At 38.9% G+C, this 20,569-nt stretch overlaps 4 protein-coding genes across 7 annotated transcripts; all 4 read right to left on the bottom strand.

Annotated features, from left to right (window-relative positions):
- Positions 1-2,537: 2,537 nt before the first annotated feature.
- LOC135586078 (cleavage stimulating factor 64-like) lies at positions 2,538-7,518 on the bottom strand. 2 transcript variants are annotated; one of them, XM_065159951.1, is made up of 8 exons: positions 7,384-7,518; positions 6,564-6,720; positions 6,374-6,451; positions 4,810-4,848; positions 4,084-4,725; positions 3,900-3,977; positions 3,150-3,320; positions 2,538-3,041 (listed from the first exon to the last, which is right to left on the bottom strand). In XM_065159951.1, the coding sequence occupies exons 2-8, from the start codon at positions 6,603-6,605 to the stop codon at positions 2,919-2,921; spliced, it is 1,173 nt and encodes a 390-aa protein (XP_065016023.1). In that variant the 5' UTR covers positions 6,606-6,720; positions 7,384-7,518; the 3' UTR covers positions 2,538-2,918. The 2 variants fall into 2 exon arrangements, with proteins under 2 accessions (XP_065016023.1, XP_065016024.1); XM_065159952.1 differs by having other exon boundaries at positions 3,150-3,317; positions 7,384-7,517.
- Positions 7,519-8,556: 1,038 nt separating this feature from the next.
- On the bottom strand, positions 8,557-11,654 carry LOC103993022 (cytochrome P450 CYP72A616). The gene is made up of 5 exons (XM_065159950.1): positions 11,299-11,654; positions 10,965-11,185; positions 10,594-10,838; positions 9,787-10,171; positions 8,557-9,059 (listed from the first exon to the last, which is right to left on the bottom strand). The coding sequence occupies exons 1-5, from the start codon at positions 11,624-11,626 to the stop codon at positions 8,634-8,636; spliced, it is 1,605 nt and encodes a 534-aa protein (XP_065016022.1). The 5' UTR covers positions 11,627-11,654; the 3' UTR covers positions 8,557-8,633.
- Positions 11,655-11,855: 201 nt separating this feature from the next.
- On the bottom strand, positions 11,856-16,260 carry LOC135643241 (cleavage stimulating factor 64-like). Of its 3 annotated transcripts, none has more exons than XM_065159953.1 (7): positions 16,137-16,260; positions 15,370-15,475; positions 15,180-15,257; positions 13,617-13,655; positions 12,966-13,532; positions 12,782-12,878; positions 11,856-12,389 (listed from the first exon to the last, which is right to left on the bottom strand). In XM_065159953.1, exons 2-7 carry the CDS (start codon positions 15,409-15,411, stop codon positions 12,142-12,144), a joined length of 1,071 nt encoding a protein of 356 aa, XP_065016025.1. In that variant the 5' UTR covers positions 15,412-15,475; positions 16,137-16,260; the 3' UTR covers positions 11,856-12,141. The 3 variants fall into 3 exon arrangements, with proteins under 3 accessions (XP_065016025.1, XP_065016028.1, XP_065016027.1); XM_065159956.1 differs by having other exon boundaries at positions 12,214-12,389; positions 12,782-12,859; positions 16,137-16,255; XM_065159955.1 differs by lacking the exon at positions 11,856-12,389 and having other exon boundaries at positions 12,627-12,859; positions 16,137-16,256.
- An 872-nt stretch (positions 16,261-17,132) lies between these two features.
- Positions 17,133-20,331, bottom strand: LOC135643238 (cytochrome P450 CYP72A616-like). Its single transcript, XM_065159949.1, has 5 exons — positions 19,989-20,331; positions 19,655-19,875; positions 19,284-19,528; positions 18,481-18,865; positions 17,133-17,741 (listed from the first exon to the last, which is right to left on the bottom strand). Exons 1-5 carry the CDS (start codon positions 20,314-20,316, stop codon positions 17,316-17,318), a joined length of 1,605 nt encoding a protein of 534 aa, XP_065016021.1. The 5' UTR covers positions 20,317-20,331; the 3' UTR covers positions 17,133-17,315.
- Between the last annotated feature and the right edge of the window lie 238 nt (positions 20,332-20,569).

Below are 20,569 nucleotides of genomic sequence, written 5' to 3'. Positions count from 1 at the left end.
GAGAGAGAGAGAGAGAGGTGCAGTAGGGAGAGTATCTTTTGATTAATCTATAGGGTAACTCTGGCACTGTGTTCATTGCTTGATTCGGTCTTAGATATTGTAGGATGGTAAGCAGACAAATAAGCCCTGGTTTCTGTAATGCTCTGTTACTTCCCTGTTTGGAGGATTAGTTTACTCAGAAACCACGTTCCTTGGCTGGATGGTGAGCAGGGAGAGGGCTATTCTTTTAAGCAATGCATCTGTAGCCTTCACCTTTATCCCTTTAAAAGGAGAAAGGAAAAGCTTTCTCCCTCCTCTTCCCCTTCATCTATCTCCCTCTTGGCCTCTTGCAGAAGTTGAATCGATGCTTTGCACTGGGCGAGAAGAAAACTTCCATCTTCCTTTTTCTTATTCTTGTCTTTGGACCCAAAACACCCACCGTATGAATTTTGACATTCGTGCTTAAGATGACCGCTACATCAGCTTGGTGTTGTGGGGAGTGGGAGCAAGGCAGTGAGGTCACATGCTCGCCATGGCCACAGCAAATGGAGCTGTGATTCCCGTGACAGCTCGGGGTGGCCAATGGGACGGCCTGCCGCCGTAGAGAGGGCAAGGGTTGGATGAGCCACACGCGCACACAGCGTTTTGCTGGTTGGCATGGGTTGAGATCTTGATGATGAGTGGCACAATGTTCACACATTCCGGTGTAGTATAAAAGTTAGCAACTCAAGGAAGCAATTGTTTTGTGCATTTCTTTGGAAGATGTATCAAATATGAGTGAAATAATTATAATGCGGTTTGTCCACTTTCGGCTTTCATATAAAACAAAAGAAAACGGATGAGTCTCAATTTAAACTTTCATTTGTGATCAATAGAGAAATATGATAGTAATACAATGCATGAGGTGATGAGAGAAGGAAACATGAGTGTGCCAATTGTTTTGATATTTGAGCATGTAAACAGGATGAACGATATTGTTGCTGACAATCTGGCAAGATCTTTATGTCTCGGAGGAGATTTTTAATTTTTTGGAACTTATTATATAATTAATATTTTTATAAAAATAATTGAGTCTTGTCAATAAAAAAAGGAGGAAAAAGAATAATAACAAGAGAGGATGATGAGAAATGCTTGATGAAAAAAAATGGGCTAACATCCCGATCCCTATATTTCAAAAATTTATATTGAGATCTTTATACTTATGACGACTCTACTAATAGATGACTTTACTAATTGAAGATACACATACTCAAAATGACGTTGAAAAAGAGATAAAAATATAATTTCGTAATCACTATTCTTATCGTCTAAAGATATTAATTTCACGTAAGGATAACTTTTGTGGAAGCTTTGCTATCCTTCTCCGATTTCATCTTTCCCTCTAACTTTGCTATCTTGCTCTACTTCTTTTTCTTTTTGCGCCTTTCCTCGACCCTCTCCAACGCCATGGTTATCTCCATTGCGCACTGTTAGCTTCTGGCCCTTTCGAAAAAGGGAGACCTCCTCAATGACTTCAAGTTTGATGTCGAGATTGGCATCACCATCGCCAATCCCCGCCTCCATCGCACCTACGTTAGTTTGAGGGCATGGAAGAATGTCATATACTTTGAGCCCCACAACTTCTCCGACAATTGGATCGACCCTAACATGTATGGCTATTATAGTGTTTTCTGCACTATGACGTCGAACGACCCCTTAGTCAACATCGTCGTCGACATTGACCTTAACAACATCGATATCACCAAGTACCTCTCACAGAGCTCGGCCTCTTGAATGACGCCGCCTTCCTCCACATCAACTCCAATCTCTTCTATGACATCATCCTCCCAAACATCTCTCAACTTAAACTCCTCCACGAGCTCGACACTAAGAACAACAGCTTCATCAACCCGTTCCCGAACGTTGCCCTTTGCCTACCGTCACTTAAATACCTCAAACTTCGATTCAATGACTTCAAGGGAGCATTATCGTCGATGCTCTTCGACAAGGAGTTTGACGCTATATTCTTAAACAACAATCGTTTCAACTCTCAAATGCCTAACAACTTCAGCAACTCCAAAGCCTCCGTCGTAATCATTGCTAGCAATAAAATCCAAGGTTGTCTTCCTAGCAGTATCAACCCTCAACAAGCTCGTTATGATAAACAAGCATTCGAAATTTAATCAAAGCTTTCTCTTCCCAATAGGTTGTCCCAGAGAATAACAAAGCCAAAGGAAAGAACGAAATCATGATTTTAAAATCATTTGCACATGCGATATCATCCATTAATAGAGTCGATGACATAAAAATAAAACGATATAAAATATTTTATTTTCATAAGTATAAAGATTATAACATAATTTTTTTAAGTATAAAGACCAAAATACTAAATATAATTAACTATAAAAAATAATATATAATTAGCTTAAAAAAATAAGGATGATGAAATAGATAAATAAAAAATAACATTCTAATAATAAAATAATGACAATAAAAATGATGGTGACCAAAGAGATGATAGAAGTGACACTTTAATAACATTAAGAAAACCATATTTTAGAAAATAAAAATCCTCCACGAAAAAATAAAGAACAACTATATTCAAACACATTTTAGTATATATGGAATAAAAAATTTATCCAATCTAAAAATGTAACTAGCCAACGGTTGGATTCTCGATTGCCAATCGACCAATCAATTCGGTCTGCCTTTGACAACTATACTCCTACCATCACCACCGGCCCTGAAGTACCTCACACAAGATGCTTCCGCCACCAGCAAAACACACTGGGAATTCTGTGTTAGGCCAACGAACACTACAGTGCAGCTTACATAAATCGCCTGAACTGTAGAACACATTGGAAGCAGCAAGTCGCACTCCACTGTTGATTCAGGTCAGCAAATATGGAGAGAGCCGGTTATCAAAAGCACGCAAGATAAATGAAAGGCCCATATCGTAATCATTTTAGCATTTCCCGTAGTTGAAGCACTTGATTCCTTTGCTCCGGGGGTAGAAGATTGATCTGTTCTGGCGTGAGGCCCATAACCTGCTGAAGCAATGCCTTTTCCATTTCTGGTGTCAACTGCACAACCATAAAGACAGGGTCAGCAACTGGCAAAATTATTTTGGTCACACCAACTAAATTCAGGCCTAGAGAAAAAGATTTTAAAAAGTCCACTGAGGGCTTTACTGGTGGAGCCCGAGGTGGCTGGCCACTGGTGCCTGTGGCCATCTGTCCAGAAATCATCGGTGGGAGTCCTGGCAGTTGGGAGCCAAGTACCCAAGGAGCGCCCCTGTCTTTTTGCATGGAGGTGCTGACTTGAGTGCCATAATCTGTGCCTATGTGTGAAGAACCAACCTGCTAGAAGAAAACAACTTTATCAAGATGGTGTACATGGAAGCAATAAACAGTCACTTGTAGAGGTTACCAGTTTGTTTCCACCACAATGTCACAGCTTATTATGAAAAGGAAAAAAAAAATCTCTCAGAAAACGCAATTTCTATGATATCATGTTATTAGGGAGAGTAAATTGTAACCATATTTGGTACAGAGAATAACCTGACCATGTGATCCCAGGAAATGTGTGTTGCTTTTACTGATTAAGGGCATTTAGAAAATTGAAGACCAATGATTTGGCACAACAACTGTTATAATTGGTACAGAAAAAGAACAGAAGAGACAAATTAGATGGTCAAAATATTCTAATTTGGTGAACTCAGATTATTGTTGCACACTGTATTCCGTGATGTAGTACCATGTTCATAAATTTGTTAAGAGATACATGTTTACTGCTCAACCAATCTGATATGTACAATATAACTCAACATTCTCGTGTTCACCACACATAGCTTGTTTGCTTATGTTATTTTCATTGCTGAAAATTCTACACCATACAAAATTACCAGGCATTTTGTTCAGGAAGCAGGAAAATATATGCACCTGATAAAGATGCTGTGGTGGCTGACTTGGAAGTGGTGCCTGACCTTGTGGGAAGGACGATGGAGGTGTGATACCTGACTGAACAATTCAGAGTGGTCTGTCATCTTTTGCTAGCAATCTCTTCTGCACATAAAAATGAAAACAATTCCTGGAAAAGTCATGAAGGTTCCAGTTACCAACTTACATGAAACAAGGGTTGTGATAAAAGCTGTTGAGGTGCACTGGATGGTTGAAGACCAAGCAAGTGAGGCATCTGTGGATGAAACTGAAGAGCAAAAGGTTGCATTGCAACCTGTCTAGGCTGCAGTGGTAATGGCGGCTGCAGGAGTTGATTGAAAAGTCCAGGATTCTGCAAAGTTTGCTGTGGATGTACAGAGATCATCGGCATATGGGATGGAAGATTTGAGTAATGTGGAGCAGCAGGGTTGGGTTGAGATATATTTTGAATCTGGGAAGATTGTATAGGTGTTACTGAAGGAACTTGGAGATTCAGAAAGCCCTTAGTTTGTGGTTCTGAAAGTGGCAATGGCATTGCCTTCGATTGGAAGGTCAACGGTGGAACAGATGCAGGTGGAACAGAAATGGATGGTTGTGTTGGATGCTGTTGTCTAGCAGATAGCAGTGATTGAGATGAACCAGATGCAAGTGGAAGAGAAATGGATGGTTGTGTTGGATGCTGTTGTCTAGCTGATAACAGTGATTGAGATGAACCAGGTTCAGATTGTTCTCCAACTTTAGCAGGCACTGTCTGCAAACTGTGAACAATCTGTGGCTGTCCGACTTGTGATGGTTGTGGTTGTTGCCAAGCTTGTTGAGTGTTGGACATCTACAAAACATGAAACCATTAGTTATTCACAGCTGAATCTATTGATTTACAAGGTACTGTCTAAATCAATACATAAAAGATTACCGCTTTAGGAGATTGTACCATTCCAAGCATTATTTGTGCCTGAAACAAAGCACAATTTTAATAATAAACTTCTTCAAACTTTCATACATAATGCTTATGCATATAATTTTTAAAACAAGGAGAAAAAAAAGGACTCAAGAAATTAGATTCTGAAAAATGTCAAATAAAACACAAAACTTGTAACTTTGATCAAAGATGACCCATACAAGTAGCAAACTGCATCTCTCTCCAAAGCAAAAAAACAAGAATATTCATGATATCCAGTCTAGCAAGAGTGCATGTCCTAGTGGAACAGTGGGCTATCATTACAGTAATGGATCCAGGTTCAAGAGTCAACTTGCATCATTTTACAGGAATGCTTTTGTGACTTACATACCAGATATTCTGGACATCTTATGTCAGAATCCTAGTTCTGATCTCACATAATGTATCTCACATCCTATTTTTTCTAATTAAGCACTCTTAGACCAACATTCTATAATACAAACTGCACAAATTTCACACTACTTGAATAGTTTTGTTCATGTCTCTTAAACCTTAAGTGTGAAGAACCTTTCCATTTTTACCCAATCATAAGCTATGTATCAACCATGAGCTTTCATTAATAAAGTCCAACACGTTGTATCCACCTATCAAATTGCTAAATGTACATAATCTCATTGCCTGTGCTTATAATAGGTTATTTTAAACCCATCTGTCAAGTCTCGTCTAGCTTCCTCTCACCTCAACCAAGTATATAATGCTCCTAAAAAGGATTTTTTTTATTTTTGTTATATTTTTATTTCAAAACACATGACTTGCAGCAGACACCAAAAATGGTTTCACACACTTGGTGGGACCTTCTTAAGAATCCCTGGACTACTCCAGGGAACAGTTGATCTAAAAGTTAATGTGCGTGTGTGCGTGCAGACATGTGTGTATAAGATTTTTGTCCTCTTCCAAATACACATCAAGCCTTTTGCCCACAATGAGCTGACTAAGAATACTGTGACAGATTCATAAATCTGTGTGCGCGTAAAATTTGTCTGCTTCTAAATGTACACCAAGACTTTTGACAACAAAGAGCTGAGAAAGAATACTGTTACGCATTTATAATGAAGTACAAAGCACAAAATAGCCCAACCAAATTCAGCAAATATTTGGTTAAAGATCATATCACATGACTTCCCTGGAAAAACCCTGAAGCATAATTTCATTGTCAGACTACTGCTGAAGTTTCAAAACTTCATAAAAAAATTTCCTATTCTGTTTAAAGTCTAAAATGTAAGAAGGTCCTAAGGACTTGGATCAGCTGCATTATCGATGAGTAAAAAAAACATGAGACATGAAAGATAAAATGAGAGCACCAAATAAAAGCAACTTATTTAATAAAAAAAGGTTACATAGTAAAATCTGAAATCACATGACTGTGTATCTCAATTCTCCATATCCATAAAGGCACAGAACGCAAAGCAATTCCATCATCCAATTCCAAGTTATTAAAAAAACCACAAGCAGCACTCCTAAATTATGTGAAGGAAAAGATCCTAGTGGCCAGCATGACGCAGGGAAAGAGCAAATGGACCTGGAAGAGAGCTCGAGTCAGGAGAGGGTTGTCGATGAGGATCTGCCTAGCCTCTTGCTGGTTTTGTTCTATCAAAGCCTACAAAAAAAAACAAAAAGAAAGAAAAAAGAGCATTGATGATAATCACTTTCGTTGTGGATATACGAAAGAAGGGAAGAATTTTTATTTCTTTGAGGAGACAAGAGCATACTTTCATTTGACAGAGGATATCATATAGTTGGGCCTTGGACATGACTGCAAACTATGAGGTGAAGCTGTTGGCCACTTGCTGCTGCTGCTGAGGCTGCTGTGCGGTCATCCTCCTCCTCTCTTCCAACTTCAAAACTATGGATCTCCCAAACACTTCTCTGGCAACCCAAAAAATAAAGTAGGAAGACATAAATCATGGTTTGAGCAAGACAAGACTAGTTAGGGCTTAGGAAAATCTCATAATAAACTCGCTCAATTAGAACTTTACATGCTCACCCAAGTTGTTCATATCACTGAGCTCTATGCAACTCTTATCACAATATTTCCACCATGAATATTTCAGATATTGCTATATCATATACGTTTGTTAGGACAGAAGACCGGAGGAGTTTTAGACTATCGATAAACAAACAAAATCTTGACTCAAACTAATTAGAGAACTGATAATAATGACATAGTAAAATTCATATGCCTGCTAAGTCCTACTTCACAGAGGAAAAGCCCACAAGCCACGAAACAAATCCTACGCAGAGAAGGGGAAAAAAAACAACTAATCCCATCAAAGGACAAACAGATCGTCATGATCAGTCATTTCGACATTAGCCCTTCAGAATTAGGTTCCCGTGACCTTCAAAGAATCAACAGGTGTAACCTCGAGGGTTTCCAAGGTCGAGATATTTCTACCCGAATAGAGTTGCGACTGAGACTTAGAGCCAACAGATTATATGAAGAGGAAGAAGAAAAAAACGAAAGAATCATATTTCAAATCCAAGGACGAAGAAGAAGAAAAAAGACGTCAATGGTTGGGGGAGACGATGCACCTGTTCGCCGGCCCGGCGCTGCGGTCGACGGGTCGTTGGCCGTTCGCGCGGAGAGGGCAGGGCGACAGCGGAGGAAGAAGATTAGACGAGGAGAGGAAAGACTGGGCTTAGGGCACAAAGGCAAGGCTTCGGCGTCTATTAGAGCCCATCCAAATCTTAAGGCCCATATTACTTGGACCGGACCAGCATCGATAGAGGATCGATTGTTAGTTGGATGGAGCTTATGATCTCTTTGCCCTCTTCACCCTTTATAATAGAGTAGCTATAAAAGGAGTAATCCTTATAAAAATGTATTTATTATCTGCTTTCTACGTATGATATACGTATTGTAGTCTTGTAAATTATCCTAAATACTGTGAGGAGATGACAATATCCAAGTGAACATCATACACACAAACCGCTAGCCTTCAAAGCTTATCCGAACTATTGAATTCTTCACCTCAATGAGCACAGGAGGCCGAATAATAATGCCACTTTCTTTTTTTGCATGGCTTTCAGGAACTGGGCATTTCCAATTAAATGTACATTTCTCTAGTCATTCATTAAAAGAAAGAGAATTAGGATATGCTCAAGTTGATGCTTCTTCGTTAGAAAAAGATTAAACTTTTTTCTAGTTTTCCCGATGAAGAAAAAGAGAAAGTGATTTTTTTTGGGTCAAGTTGATGCTTGTTCGTTCGAAAAAGATTGAACCTTTTCTAGTTTTCTCGATGAAGAAAAAGATAGACAACATCCAACTCGTTTATTTTCTTAAAAAAATTAGAAGCAATTTTTGTTACATCTCTAATGGCATACATAATGATCGTACATGAACTTGAACTTGAGATTAATCACTCCTTGATCAATTCGAATGTCATAAACAAATGACATCTATCTTGTTGCCATTTACCATTGTTAATAGTACTTCATGAAGCTTAAAATAAACAGCTCCATAATTAACCAACATGACACTTCACTCAACAAACAAAAAACCTCATTAAAAATAAACTTTACTTCAAATGCTCATCGAAACAACTGGATATATATATATATATATATATATATATATATATATATATATATATATATATATATATATATATATATATATATATATATACCAAATGTATGATTATGGTATAATATCGTAGCACAAGTACAACGCTCGGAGCACTACAACCTTAATCAATAGACAACTTGAAACAGAAAAGAATATCTATTAAGAGAAAACACCCAAAGCATATCGAAATATCAGAATAAACAAAAGAGGTCATTCAAATCCTGCGTAGCCTTATTTGAGCACCATGTTGAGGCTGAAGAGTTATAAGCGTGTGTGGACAATGGGCATAAGATGGTGAAAGCTCAAACGAGAATCGTTGAAGGATCATACTTAGTCCCATCTTGGCTTCCAGCAATGCAAAGTTCTGGCCGATGCAGATTCGAGGACCCCCACCGAATGGAAAGAATGCGACATGGTCTTTTGATGCCTTTGAAACCCCTTCTGCAAATCTCTCTGGATTGAACTCGTTGGCATCTTTGCCCCAGTAGTTCGGATCATGGTGAATGAAGATTACCGGCAACAAAAGCGTCACACCTGGTGGGTAAATCACATCTCCAAGTTTCATTGTCTTGTGTGTCTGCCTCTGGAGGAAAACCCCTGGTGGGTATAGCCTGAGAACCTCATATAGAATCATTGTAACCTGCCACAAATTCCAACGGATTGTTTCAGAAGTTTAGATAATCACAAGTTTGGTAAGATCTCTCTTGCCGTTCAATCCAAAATAAAAAAGTAAAAGAACAGAATTCTCTGACATATAGGATAAGAAAAGAGAGTATCTAACTGACATCCTTGGCTGTATTTCATTTAGAAACATGGAGGAACTATCAGACATATAGCAACATAAAACTAATGATATAAGAAACATGGATGTTTAGATACATAGATTAGCAGGAGCTGTATCTTTCCGACAATATGGTTTTTTCATTAATAGGTTACATCATGAAGTCAACATTTTACAATATGATTCGAAAACCATGAAGCTAACATTCTATAATATGATTTGAAGTCACTCATCAAACAGATAGCCGCATTATAATGGGAAAAGCAACCCAAAATTTCAGTTAAAATGTAGGAAAGCTTCATCGTTCACTGGTTTGCTGAATGTGTAACTAAAGGTGCAGCATCAGGCTCCTGCTAATCCAGGACATGTGAAAGATCATTGACTTGCATTTTGTAAAGACATTGTTTACATAATTCAGATTTCAGATCCTTAACCACCCAAGTTGCAAGGAACAGATTAACTCTCATTGCTTTATAGACATTAACAAAACTAAAATTTTAAAAAACTAATGTTTCACTATTTGATTTTTTTTTTTGTTCTTTCTGGTCAACTAAGCAGGATAACAAAGAACAAAACTAAATCTTACATTCTTTAAGTGACTCAAGCCATCAAAATCTGGTTTGCGTTCTCCGAAGACTTGAAGAACCTCTTGCCTAGCCCGAATCTGCCAGCCTGGATGCATGCTCAAGACGATCATTGTCCATGTTAGCAGCACAGCTGTTGTTTCTTGCCCTGCAAAATAGAACAGCTTGCATTCCTCAATCACATCCTCTGTAGTCATCCCAGCATTCTTGTTCCCATGTTCTTGGTAGTGCTCTAAATTGGACTCCATCAATAAGCCTAACAGGTCATCGTTGCTTGCTTTGCCCAATTTTATAGCCTGTTCCCTCTTCTTTATTATGCCTCGTAGAAGTACTCGGACCTCTCTATTGACTGCTTTTATTCTCTTGTTCTTAGGGGTCGGAAGAAACCTGTATGATAGCCATTAGTTAGCGATACCCTACATATTACTTGAAAGTAAAGTTGGTTTAGCTCAATAGATTATGTGAAAAACAGAATTGAAGCAATCGGTTATTGTTTGTGTTAAAGCTCTTGTAGGAACCACCTGAAGATGGCAATAAAGACACTATTTTACTAAGTTATCCTAATTGAAACTTCTGTAACAAGTACCAGAAAATTTTACAAGTAGTCATCAACTTCTGCAATTGAAAAAATGAAGAATGTTTCGATTCGTTCTGTTATTGGTTGAGAGTATGATAAACAGGCATGGGATGCTTGTAACTGGGTGAGCAACAAAGCAAGCAGCAATCGACCAACTGCCTACTCGATAGAACCACTATACTAACAAGCATTCAGCTAACAATAAATGAAGAAACCAAAGGCAATAACTTACATGTAACCTGGGATGTATAGATATTGGATAGACTGGATAAAGAGTTCAGCCTGCTCGGCTTGGAGTTGGAAAATTCGTCTTCCTTCTTCGTAACTGCTACCAAAAGCTGTTCGTGAAATGACATCTCCGGTGAAGCTTTGGAACTCAGGCCAAACATCCAACTCGTAACATGCCTCGGAGCCAACCAGGTTCTCCCACCTGCTCATCAGATCACTACAGCAAGCACAGAATGCTGGCAACATTCGCTGTAAATGATGAGGAAAAGAGAAAAAGAGAGAAGTCGATTCGTTTCAATAGGCTTGAAGGAGGCCGACATTTTCACATAAACCAAGCTACAAACAAGATATTGTCTAATAGGGGCAATGAGTCACCTTCAACTTCTCAACATGGAAAGCAGGATTCATAATCCTCCTATGTTTCACCCACTTTTCGCCTTCGTACGAAACAAGTCCTCTAAAGAGAAACCTTCCGAGGGGGTTTCCTTTGGGCTTACCAAAGTGGCCGAACTTGTTGGAAAGAACCTCCCTCACCAACTCGGGATCCATAATCGTCACTCGAGGTACTGGTCCAAACCAAGTGAAGCATATCTTGCCTGCATGGATTCACGAGTCCTTCGTCAAGATCCTCTCTAATAGGCAATACATCAAACAAGTTGATTGCACGCATCAAATATCTCGAAAACAACGTCGAAAAAGAGAGGCTTACCGTACTCGTCGATGGCGCGACGGAGAAAAGGGAGGACGCGAGGGACGATGTTATGGGTGAGAGGCATGGGCGTGGAGAGCGCCTCTTTGGCGAGCCGCACGTTCTCCTTGAGATCGCCGTTGGGGAAGCGGTAGGGGGTGCCGTTGAGCCCCTGCGCCCGGAGCGCGCGCTCCAGCCGCCTCGGCGTCCACCACGCCCAATTCAGCGTCCTCAGCGCCCACACCAGAAGCAGCAGCCCGCCCACACCCCACACGAGGCTCCACGCCATGTCTTCTGACACGGAATCACCCACGGCCATGGACTTACAAGAGACGGCCGGCGTGTCCATTTCCTCGGATGACGAGGTACATTAGATCTTTCGACGGTCAAAGTTGGCAACAAGGACCGAGATGACTTCAGCGCTTACGTTACTGTTCTTAGACATATCCAAAATTTCATATATATATATATATATATATATATATATATATATATATATATATATATATATATATATATATATATATATATATATATATATATATAGTAAATTTTCGAAAAAAACATATTTTTTTGATTTTTCTGGGAAATACCTCTTTTTTTTCTTATCCATAAGTTGATGAACGAGTCTTGTTATAATATTTTTATACAACAATAACTTATATTAATTATTGTAAATTAATTATTTATTAAAATTCTAAATATTATATTAATATCTTTTACAAACTCATATGTACTATAACAATAGAGTATATTAGAATGTTTATATTGCATATATTTACTTAACTCAAATAAACGAATACTGACAACGGTAAGTGTGGTTAACACGGACGTTAAGGATACTGACGTACGTGGAGTCGTTTACTATTTGGAGGGATATAATGTTATACTAAAATTTATAATGCCAAATTTTGCAAGGGATGTAAATATAATATATGTAAAAGCATTTCTTTCATATTGCTTCCAAAACCTAGTCCATAATAGGCCCGGCCTGGCTTGCAATTTGGCCCATCCAATCCATGACAATGTCTGAATCGAACCCAAATTGATTCGTAATAGGGCGTCATTCATCAGCAAAATGGGAACCAGACCATGCAGTTCGCTTTCCATGCCTGGAAATTGAACTCGAAATCAAAATTAACTGTTCTAAACTGGTTAAATATGAAAAATAAATAAATATAAAAGATAAATATGTGTCACGGGTTAATACTTCATATTTGGAATGAATCGAAATTTAGTTGAATGTTGGTGGAGTGCTTAATTTTTTTTTTTATCTATTGATATCGATTATTGTTGAACTGTATTCCGTGATGTAGTACCATGTTCATAACTTTGTCAAGAGATACATGTTTACTGCTCAACCAATCTAATATGTCCAATATAACTCAACATTCTCGTGTTCACCACACATAGCTTGTTTGCTCATGTTATTTTCATTGCTGAAAATTCTACACCATACAAAATTACCAGGCATTTTGTTCAGGAAGCAGGAAAATATATGTACCTGATAAAGATGCTGTGGTGGCTGACTTGGAAGTGGTGCCTGACCTTGTGGGAAGGAGGATGGAGGTGTGATACCTGACTGAACAATTCAGAGTGGTCTGTCATCTTTTGTTAGCAATCTCTTCTGCACATAAAAATGAAAACAATTCCTGGAAAAGTCATGAAGGTTCCAGTTACCAACTTACGTGAAACAAGGGTTGTGATAAAAGCTGTTGAGGTGCACTGGATGGTTGAAGACCAAGCGAGTGAGGCATCCGTGGATGAAACTGAAGAGCAAAAGGTTGCATTGCAACCTGTCTAGGCTGCAGTGGTAATGGCGGCTGCAGGAGTTGATTGACCAGTCCAGGATTCTGCAAAGTTTGCTGTGGATGTACAGAGATCATCGGCATATGGGATGGAAGATTTGAGTAATGTGGAGCAGCAGGGTTGGGTTGAGATATATTTTGAATCTGGGAAGATTGTATAGGTGTTACTGAAGGAACTTGGAGATTCAGAAAGCCCTTAGTTTGTGGTTCTGAAAGTGGCAATGGCATTGCCTTCCATTGGAAGGTCAATGGTGGAACAGATGCAGGTGGAACAGAAATGGATGGTTGTGTTGGATGCTGTTGTCTAGCTGATAGCAGTGATTGAGATGAACCAGGTTCAGATTGTTCTCCAACTTTAGCAGGCACTGTCTGCAAACTGTGAACAATCTGTGGCTGTCCGACTTGTGCTGGTTGTGGTTGTCGCCAAGCTTGTTGAGTGTTGGACATCTATAAAACAAGAAAGCATTAGTTATTCACAGCTGAATCTATTGATTTACAAGGTACTGTCTAAATCAATACATAAAAGATTACCACTTTAGGAGATTGTACCATTCCAAGCATTATTTGTGCCTGAAACAAAGCACAATTTTAATAATAAACTTCTTCAAACTTTCATACATAATGCTTATGCATATAATTTTTAAAACAAGGAGTAAAAAAGGACTCAAGAAATTAGATTCTGAAAAATGTCAAATAAAACACAAAACTTGTAACTTTGATCAAAGATGACCCATACAAGTAGCAAACTGCATCTCTCTCCAAAGCAAAAAAACAAGAATATTCATGATATCCAGTCTAGCAAGAGTGCATGTCCTAGTGGAACAGTGGGCTATCATTACAGTAATGGATCCAGGTTCAAGAGTCAACTTGCATCATTTTACAGGAATGCTTTTGTGACTTACATACCAGATATTCTGGACATCTTATGTCAGAATCCTAGTTCTGATCTCACATAATGTATCTCACATCCTATTTTTTCTAATTAAGCACTCTTAGACCAACATTCTATAATACAAACTGCACAAAATTCACACTACTTGAATAGTTTTGTTCATGTCTCTTAAACCTTAAGTGTGAAGAACCTTTCCATTTTTACCCAATCATAAGCTATGTATCAACCATGAGCTTTCATTAATAAAGTCCAACACGTTGTATCCACCTATCAAATTGCTAAATGTACATAATCTCATTGCTTGTGCTTATAATAGGTTGTTTTAAACCCATCTGTCAAGTCTCATCTAGCTTCCTCTCACCTCAACCAAGTATACAAAGCTCCTAAAAAGGATTTTTTTAATTTTTCTTATATTTTTATTTCAAAACACATGACTTGCAGCAGACACCAAAAATGGTTTCACACACTTGGTGGGACCTTCTTAAGAATCCCTGGACTACTCCAGGGAACAGTTGATCTAAAAGTTAATGTGTGTTAGTGCGTGCAGGCATGTGTGTATAAGATTTTTGTCCTCTTCCAAATACACATCAAGCCTTTTGCCCACAGTGAGCTGACTAAGAATACTGTGGCAGATTCATAAATCTGTGTGCGCGTAAAATTTGTCTGCTTCTAAATGTACACCAAGACTTTTGACAACAAAGAGCTGAGAAAGAATACTGTTACGCAATTATAATGAAATACAAAGCACAAAATAGCCCAACCAAATTCAGCAAATATTTGGTTAAAGATCATATCACATAACTTCCCTGGAAAAACCCTGAAGCATAATTTCATGGTCAGACTACTGCTGAAGTTTCAAAACTTCATAAAAAAATTTCCTATTCTGATTAAAGTCTAAAATGTAAGAAGGTCCTAAGGACTTAGATCAGCTGCACTATCAAAGAGTAAAAAAAACATGAGACATGAAAGATAAAATGAGAGCACCAAATAAAAGCAACTTATTTAATAAAAAAAGGTTACATAGTAAAATCTGAAATCACATGACTGTGTATCTCAATTCTCAATATCCATGAAGACACAGAACGCAAACCAATCCCATCATCCAAATCCAAGTTATTAAAAATACCACAAGCAGCACTCCTAAATTATGTGAAGGAAAAGATCCTAGTGGCCAGCATGACGCAAGGAAAGAGCAAAGGGACCTGGAAGAGAGCTCGAGTCAGGAGAGGGTTGTCGATGAGGATCTGCCTAGCCTCTTGCTGGTTTTGTTCTATCAAAGCCTACAAAAAAAAACAAAAAGAAAGAAAAAAGTGCATTGATGATAATCACATTCGTTGTGGATATACGAAAGAAGGGAAGAATTTTTATTTCTTTGAGGAGACAACAGTATACTTTCATTTGACAGAGGATATCATAGAGTTGGGCCTTGGACATGACTGCAAACTGTGAGGTGAAGCTGTTGGCCACTTGCTGAACTATGGATCTCCCAAACACTTCTCTGGCAACCCAATAAATAAAGTAGGAAGACATAAATCATGGTTTGAGCAAGACAAGACTAGTTAGGGCTTAGGAAAATCTCATAATAAACTCGCTCAATTAGAGCTTTACATGCTCACCCAAGTTGTTCACATCACTGACCTCTGTGCAACTCTTATCACAATATTTCCACCATGAAAATTTCAGATATGGCTATATCATATACGTTTGTTAGGACAGAAGACCGGAGGAGTTTTAGACTATCGATAAACAAACAAAATCTTGACTCAAACTAATTAGAGAACTGATAATAATGACATAGTAAAATTCAAATGCCTGCTAAGTCCTACTCCACAGAGGAAAAACCCACAGGCCACGCAACAAATCCTACGCGGAGAAGGGGGAAAAACAACTAATCCCATCAAAGGACAAACAGATCGTCATGATCAGTCATTTCAACATTAGCCCTTCAGAATTAGGTTCCCGTGGCCTTCAAAGAATCAACAGGTGTAACCTCGAGGGTTTCCAAGGTCGAGATATTTCTACCCGAATAGAGTTGCGACTGAGACTTAGAGCCAACAGATTATATGAAGAGGAAGAAGAAAAAAACGAAAGAATCATATTTCAAATCCAAGGACGAAGAAGAAGAAAAAAGACGACAATGGTAGGAGGAGACGATGCACCTGTTCGCCGGCCCGGCGCTGCGGTCGGCGGGTCGTTGGCCGTTCGCGCGGAGAGGGCAGGGCGGCAACCGAGGAAGAAGATTAGACGAGGAGAGGAAAGACTGGGCTTAGGGCACAAAGGTAAGGCTTCGGCGTCGATTAGAGCCCATCCAAATCTTAAGGCCCATATTACTTGGACCGGATCAGCATCGAAAGAGGATCGATTGTTAGTTGGATGGAGCTTATGATCTCTTTGCCCTCTTCACCGTTTATAATAGAGTAGCTACAAAAGGAGTAATCCTTATATAAATACGTATTTATTATCTGCTTTCTACGTATGATATACGTATTGTATTCTTGTAAATTGCTTTCTTGTGTAGGATACTAAATACTGTGAGGAGATGACAATATCCAAGTGAACATCATACACACAACCGCTAGCCTTCAAAGCTTATCCGACCTATCGAATTCTTCACCTCAATGAACACAGGAGGCCGAATAATAATGCCACTTTCTTATTTTGCATGGCTTTCAGGAACGGGGCATCTTCAATTAAATGTACATTTCTCTAGTCATTCATTAAAAGAAAGAGAATTAGGATCTGCTTCAGGTGCTTTTTTTTGGGTCAAGTTGATGCTTGTTCGTTAGGAAAAGATTGAACCTTTTCTAGTTTTCTCGATGAAGAAAAAGATGGACAACATCAATCTCGTTTATTTCCTTCAAAAAAAATTAGAAGTAATTTTTATTACATCTCAAATGACATACATAATAATGATCGTACTTAAACTTGAACTTGAGATTTATCACTCATGCAATGATGCATTGATCAATTCGAATGTCATAAACAAATGACATCTATCTTGTTGCCATTTACCATTGTTAATAGTAAGTAATTCCTGAAGCTTAAAATAAACAGCTCCATAATTAACCAACATGACACTTCACTCGACAAACAAAAAACCTCATTAAAAATAAACTTCCTTCTAATGCTCATCGAAACAACTGGATCTAATATCGTAGTACAAGTATATATATATATATATATATATACCAAATATATGATTATGGCATAATATCGTAGCACAAGTACAACGCTCGGAACACTACAACCTTTCAATAGACAACTTGAAACAGAAGAGTATCTATGAAGAGAACACGCCCAAAGCATATCGTAATATCAGAATAAACAAAAGAGGTGATTCAAAGCCTACGTAACCTTATTTGAGCACCATGTTGAGGTTGAAGAGTTACAAGTTTGTGTGGAGAATGGGTATAAGATGGTGAAAGCTCAAATGAGAATCGTTGAAGGATCATACTTAGTCCCATCTTGGCTTCCAGCAATGCAAAGTTCTGGCCGATGCAGATTCGAGGACCCCCACCGAATGGAAAGAATGCGATCTGGTCTTTTGATGCCTTTGAAACCCCTTCTGCAAATCTCTCTGGATTGAACTCGTTGGCATCTTTGCCCCAGTAGTTCGGATCATGGTGAATGAAGATTACCGGCATCAAAAGCATCACACCTGGTGGGTAAATCACATCTCCAAGTTTCATTGTCTTGTATGTCTGCCTCTGGAGGAAAACCACTGGTGGGTATAGCCTGAGAACCTCATATAGAATCATTGTAACCTGCCACAAATTCCAGCGGATTGTTTCAGATGTTTAGATAATGACAAGTTTGGTAAGATCTCTCTGAAAGGTCAATCCAAAAACAAAAAGTAAAAGAACAGAATTCTCTGACATATAGTATAAGAAAAGAAAGTATCTAACTGACATCCTTGAGCTGTATTTCATTTAGAAACATGGAGGAACTATCAGACATATAGCAACATAAAACTAATAATATAAGAAACATGGATGTTTAGATACATAGATTAGCAGGAGCTGTATCTTTCTGACAATATGGTTTTTTCATTAATTAGATACATATGTTGAGGCTGAAGAGTTACATCATGAAGTCAACATTTTATAATATGATTCGAAAACAATGAAGCTAACATTCTATAATATGATTTGAAGTCACTCATCAAACATATAGCGACACTATAATTGGAAAAGCAACCCAAAATTTCAGTTAAAATGTAGTAAAGCTTCATCGTTTACTGGTTTGCTGAATCTGCAACTAAAGGTGCAGCATCAGGCTCCTGCTAATCCAGGACATGTGAAAGATCATTGACTTGCATTTTGTAAAGACATTGTTTACATAATTCAGATTTCAGATCCTTAACAAGGAACAGATTAACTCTCATTGCTTTATAGACATTAACAAAACTAAAATTTTAAAAAACTTATGTTTCCCTATTTGATTTTTTATTTTGTTCTTTCTGGTCAACTAAGCAGGATAACAAAGAACAAAACTAAATCTTACATTCTTTAAGTGACTCAAGCCATCAAAATCTGGTTTGCGTTCTCCGAAGACTTGAAGAACCTCTTGCCTAGCCCGAATCTGCCAGCCTGGATGCATGCTCAAGACGATCATTGTCCATGTTAGCAGCACAGATGTTGTTTCTTGCCCTGCAAAGTAGAACAGCTTGCATTCCTCAATCACATCCTCTGTAGTCATCCCAGCATTCTTGTTCCCATGTTCTTGGTAGTGCTCTAAATTGGACTCCATCAATATGCCTAACAGGTCATCGTTGCTTGCTTGACCCAATTTTATAGCCTGTTCCCTCTTCTTTATTATGCCTCGAAGAAGTGCTCGGACCTCTCTATTGACTGCTTTTATTCTCTTGTTCTTAGGGGTCGGAAGAAACCTGTATGATAGCCATTAGTTAGCAATACCCTACATATTACTTGAAAGTAAAGTTGGTTTAGCTCAATAGATTATGTGAAAAACAGAATTGAAGCAATCGGTTATTGTTTGTGTTAAGGAACCACCTGAAGATGGCAATAAAGACACGATTTTACTAAGTTATCCTAATTGAAACTTCTGCAACGAGTACCTGCTCTAGAAAATTTTACAAGTAATCATCAACTTCTGCAATCGAAAAAATGAAGAACGTTTCGATTCGTTATGTTATTGGTTGAGAGTATGATAAAGAGGCATGGGATGCTTGTAACTGGGTGAGCAACAAAGCAAGCAGCAATCGACCAACTGCCTACTCAATAGAACCACTACACTAACCAGCATTCAGCTAACAATAAATGAAGAAACCAAAGGCAATAACTTACATGTAACCTGGGATGTATAGATTTTGGATAGACTGGACAAGGAGTTCAGCCTGCTCAGCTTGGAGTTGGAAAATTTGTCTTCCTTCTTCGTAACTGCTACCAAAAGCTGCTCGTGAAATGACATCTCCGGTGAAGCTTTGGAACTCAGGCCAAACATCCAACTCGTAACATGCCTCGGAGCCAACCAGGTTCTCCCACCTGCTCATCAGATCACTACAGCAAGCACAGAATGCTGGCAACATTCGCTGTAAATGATGAGGATACGAGAAAAAAAGAGAAGTCAATTCGTTTCAATAGGCTTGAAGGAGGCCGACATTTTCACATAAACCAAGCTACAAACAAGATTGTCTCTAATAGGGGCAATGAGTCACCTTCAACTTCTCAACATGGAAAGCAGGATTCATAATCCTCCTATGTTTCACCCACTTTTCGCCTTCGTACGAAACAAGTCCTCTAAAGAGAAACCTTCCGAGGAGGATTCCTTTGGGCTTACCAAAGTGGCCGAACTTGTTGGAAAGAACCTCCCTCACCAACTCGGGATCCATAATCGTCACTCGGGGTACTGGTCCAAACCAAGTGAAGCATATCTTGCCTGCATGGATTCACGAGTCCTTCGTCAAGATCCTCTCTAATAGGCAATAAATCAAACAAGTTGATTGCACGCATCAAATATCTCGAAAACAACGTCGAAAAAGAGAGGCTTACCGTACTCGTCGATGGCGCGACGGAGAAAAGGGAGGACGCGAGGGACGATGTTGTGGGTGAGAGGCATGGGCGTGGAGAGCGCCTCTTTGTCGAGCCGCACGTTCTCCTTGAGATCGCCTTTGGGGAAGCGGTAGGGGGTGCCGTTGAGCCCCTGCGCCCGGAGCGCGCGCTCCAGCCGCCTCGGCGTCCACCACGCCCAGTTCAGCGTCCTCAGCGCCCACACCAGAAGCAGCAGCCCGCCCACACCCCACACGAGGCTCCACGCCATGTCTTCTGACACGGAATCACCCACGGCCATGGACTTAAAAGAGACGGCCGGCGCGTCCATTTCCTCGGATGACGGGGTACATTACATCTTTCGACGGTCAAAGTTGGCAACAAGGACCGGGATGACTTCAGCGCTTACGTTACTGTTCTTAGACATATCCACAATTTCATATATATATATATATATATATATATATATATATATATATATATATATATATATATATATATATATATATATATATATATATATAGTAAATTTTCGAAAGAAAAACTTATTTTTTAGTTTTTTCTGGGAAATTCCTCTTTTCCTC

Source organism: Musa acuminata, chromosome BXJ3-7, assembly GCF_036884655.1.
Source record: "Musa acuminata AAA Group cultivar baxijiao chromosome BXJ3-7, Cavendish_Baxijiao_AAA, whole genome shotgun sequence".
NCBI lineage: Eukaryota > Viridiplantae > Streptophyta > Magnoliopsida > Zingiberales > Musaceae > Musa > Musa acuminata.
Note: the sequence above shows the minus strand (reverse complement) of the source record. Positions and strands in the feature narration are given on the sequence as shown.